The following is a 2,903-nucleotide window of genomic DNA, read 5'->3' on the forward strand; positions in this document are numbered from 1 at the left end:
CAGACCAGCTACGGCCGACGATCCGCAGAAGCTATTGGACAGATGGACCAGGCTTCATCCTCTTGTCTTTGGAGGTGAATGACATGAGGACCCCCAGGACTTTATTGATCGGTGCAGGGACAGACTACACAACATGAGGATATTGGAATCCCATGGGGTGGATTTTTTTACTTTTTAGCTGGAGGGCAGGGCTCGTAGGTGGTGCAAGTCATATCTCCTCGGCAGACCAGCAGATTTACCTCCCATGACTTGGGACCAGTTTACCCGTATTTTCCTGGATAGATATATCCCTCCCTCTCAGAGGGAAGAGTTACGAGTTCAGTTCGATCAGCTCCAGCAGGGTGAGTTGTCAGTGACCGAATATGAGGAGAGGTTCTCTAAGTTGTCTCGCCATGCACTTATGATCATTCCCACTGATATAAAGAAAGTGTGGAGGTTTGTTGCGGGTTTGCACACTGGAATTCAGGCCACCATGGCCCGAGAGGTTGAGATGAGGACTTCTTACGAGCTAGTTGTAGAGATAACTCAGAGGATCAAGGGTGTACGTCAGGGTAGCCAAGAGCAGGCTACGAGGGATAAGAGGTTTCGATATTCTGGAGAGTTCAGAGGTGCCCCGGCTTAGGGCAAGGGTCAGTTCGTGAGAGGTCAGTCTAGCAGGCCCACATATCCAGCACCGCCTCCTCCTCGGGGTGCTCCAGTGCGACCTTATTTCAGCGCCATGCCAGAGAGTTCCTACCGCCCACCAGATATTAAGGGCTCCTCCAATAGGTATTCAATCCATCAGGGTCAGACTTCAGGTCAGCAACCCACCGTACCGAGGAGTTGTTTCGACTGCGAGGATCTCAGTCAAATGCGGAGGTTCTTCCCCAGGCTTCGGGGCAAGGAAGTGCAGTAGGATCAGCAACCTATGATTACAGCACCAGCTGCCCCACTAACCGTCCAGCCGCCCAGAGGCGGGGGGCAGGTGGGTAGGGGCCGTCATAGAGGTGGAAGCCAGTCGGGTGGAGGCTAGTCAGGTGGCGCTCCAGCCAGGTTCTATGCTTTTTCGGCCAGACCCGATGTAGTGGCCTCAAATGCCCTAATCACAGTATTATTTCTGTATGCGGTAGGGATGCTTTAGTACTATTTGACCCATGATCTACTTATTCATATGTTTCATCTCTGTTTGCTCATTTCCTGGGTGTTCCTCGTGAGTCCTTGGGTACTCTTATCTATGTGTCCACTCCTGTGGCCGATTCTATTGTTGTGGATCGGATCTACCGGTCCTGCATTGTTACATTCTGTGGTTATGAGACTAGAGCGAATATTCTATTGCTCGATATGACTGACTTTGAGGTCATCATGGGCATGGACTAGGGATCTCCATATCACGCCGTCCTTGATTTCCATGCCAAGACTATTACCTTGGCGATGCCAAAGTTGCCTAGATTAGAGTGGAATGGTTCGTCTATCAGTGCATCTAGTCGGGTTATCTATTTTATGAAGGCTTAACATATGATACAAAGCATGGAGAAATCAAAAAGGGAGAAAATAAATGTCATGATCAAGAAAAAGTAATGCTAAGTCTCTCTAGTTCCCCAAGGAAAAGAAAGTGCATCAAAGAATTAGCAAAGCATAAGCCGAGAACAAAAAAAATGGAGTGCTGAAGGAAAGATGAACCCGATCTACCATAGTATATTCAACCTTAGTCCAAAAGCCTTCATTACATTCCGAAAAAAGCCCTACGTGATTTCAAGCCGAGTAAGCTTGCATTAGTGGCGATCAACATGAGGGGCAAGTCTATGGTACTTAAAGCCGTACCTGCGACATTATCTTGAGAGAGATGAGTGAACCTTTCACAAATATTCTTGGATTGAGTGCTAAATCTCTTAAGTAAGATAGGCAAACGGAGAGAATAAAAGGAGGTGTTTTGGATCCAAAATGACCTACATGAAATAGCGAGCTTCCTTGATGAATAAAGTCAACTCTTGATGCACAAGTGTCACATTAGAACTGTATGTGCATAAAAGTTTAACTTGTCGCCTTGTTGATAATACATAAATAGTGTGGGTAATTATTGGTCCCAATTGATGTGTGAATGACTCGCCTTTGATTGGCTGGAATGGCCCTTAACTTGTGGAGGTGGGAACTATTTTATTTGCTTGAGGACAAGCAAAAACTTAAGTTTGGGGGAGTTGATAAGTGGGGATTTTGACTACTTATTAGCGCCTTTTAGCTTTTGTTTTAGTCTAAAAGCATTGAATTGTGTTCCTGAAACTGATGAAATGTGCTAAATTGCAGGAATGTTATAAGATGGACTCCCAATATAAAATCTGACTCAAAAAGAAGTAATCTAAACTCAAGATAATAAAAGGCACAGAAGCTTACAAAGTGCGGACCGCAGAATTCCATCTGCGGCCACAGATGATGAAGTAAAGCCCAGCAGACTTTTGTGCAAATTGCGGACCGCACATGAATTATGCGGCCGCAAAAGCTGGGCTAGGAACAAAGTTCAGAGAATGTACAAATTCCCAAGTTCCAAGTCCCTCAGAATTGCGGACCGCACAGGAATTGTGTGGCCGCAGAAGACCAAGTTGCGGCCGTAGTTTTAAATCTGCGGACTGCAGAAAGACTGCCTCACGACCGCAGATCAGATTTGTGCGGCCGCAGACCTCCAGATCCTGACAACTTGAAGAAGAGTTTCACAAAATTAGGAAAACTTTTGACATCAGCAACTACAATAGCCGTTTCTCTTTGCTTCTTTTAGTAGTTTTTCATATTTTGAGATATTTTAACATAGATTCTATCATTTTGATTTTACAGTATGAGTTTAATAAGCATTTCTTCTTCTATTTCTTCAATTTCAAGCATGAGTAGCTAGAGTTTTACTAGGGTTGTGACCCAACTCTAGTGTGTAAACCTTA

At 45.1% G+C, this 2,903-nt stretch overlaps 1 protein-coding gene across 1 annotated transcript; it reads left to right on the top strand.

Annotated features, from left to right (window-relative positions):
• The first annotated feature begins 244 nt into the window (after positions 1 to 244).
• On the top strand, positions 245 to 622 carry LOC138897039 (uncharacterized). The gene has a single exon (XM_070182992.1). The coding sequence runs from the start codon at positions 245 to 247 to the stop codon at positions 620 to 622; it is 378 nt and encodes a 125-aa protein (XP_070039093.1).
• Positions 623 to 2,903: the final 2,281 nt, after the last annotated feature.

Source organism: Nicotiana tomentosiformis, chromosome 8 (genome assembly GCF_000390325.3).
Source record: "Nicotiana tomentosiformis chromosome 8, ASM39032v3, whole genome shotgun sequence".
Taxonomy (NCBI): Eukaryota; Viridiplantae; Streptophyta; class Magnoliopsida; order Solanales; family Solanaceae; genus Nicotiana; species Nicotiana tomentosiformis.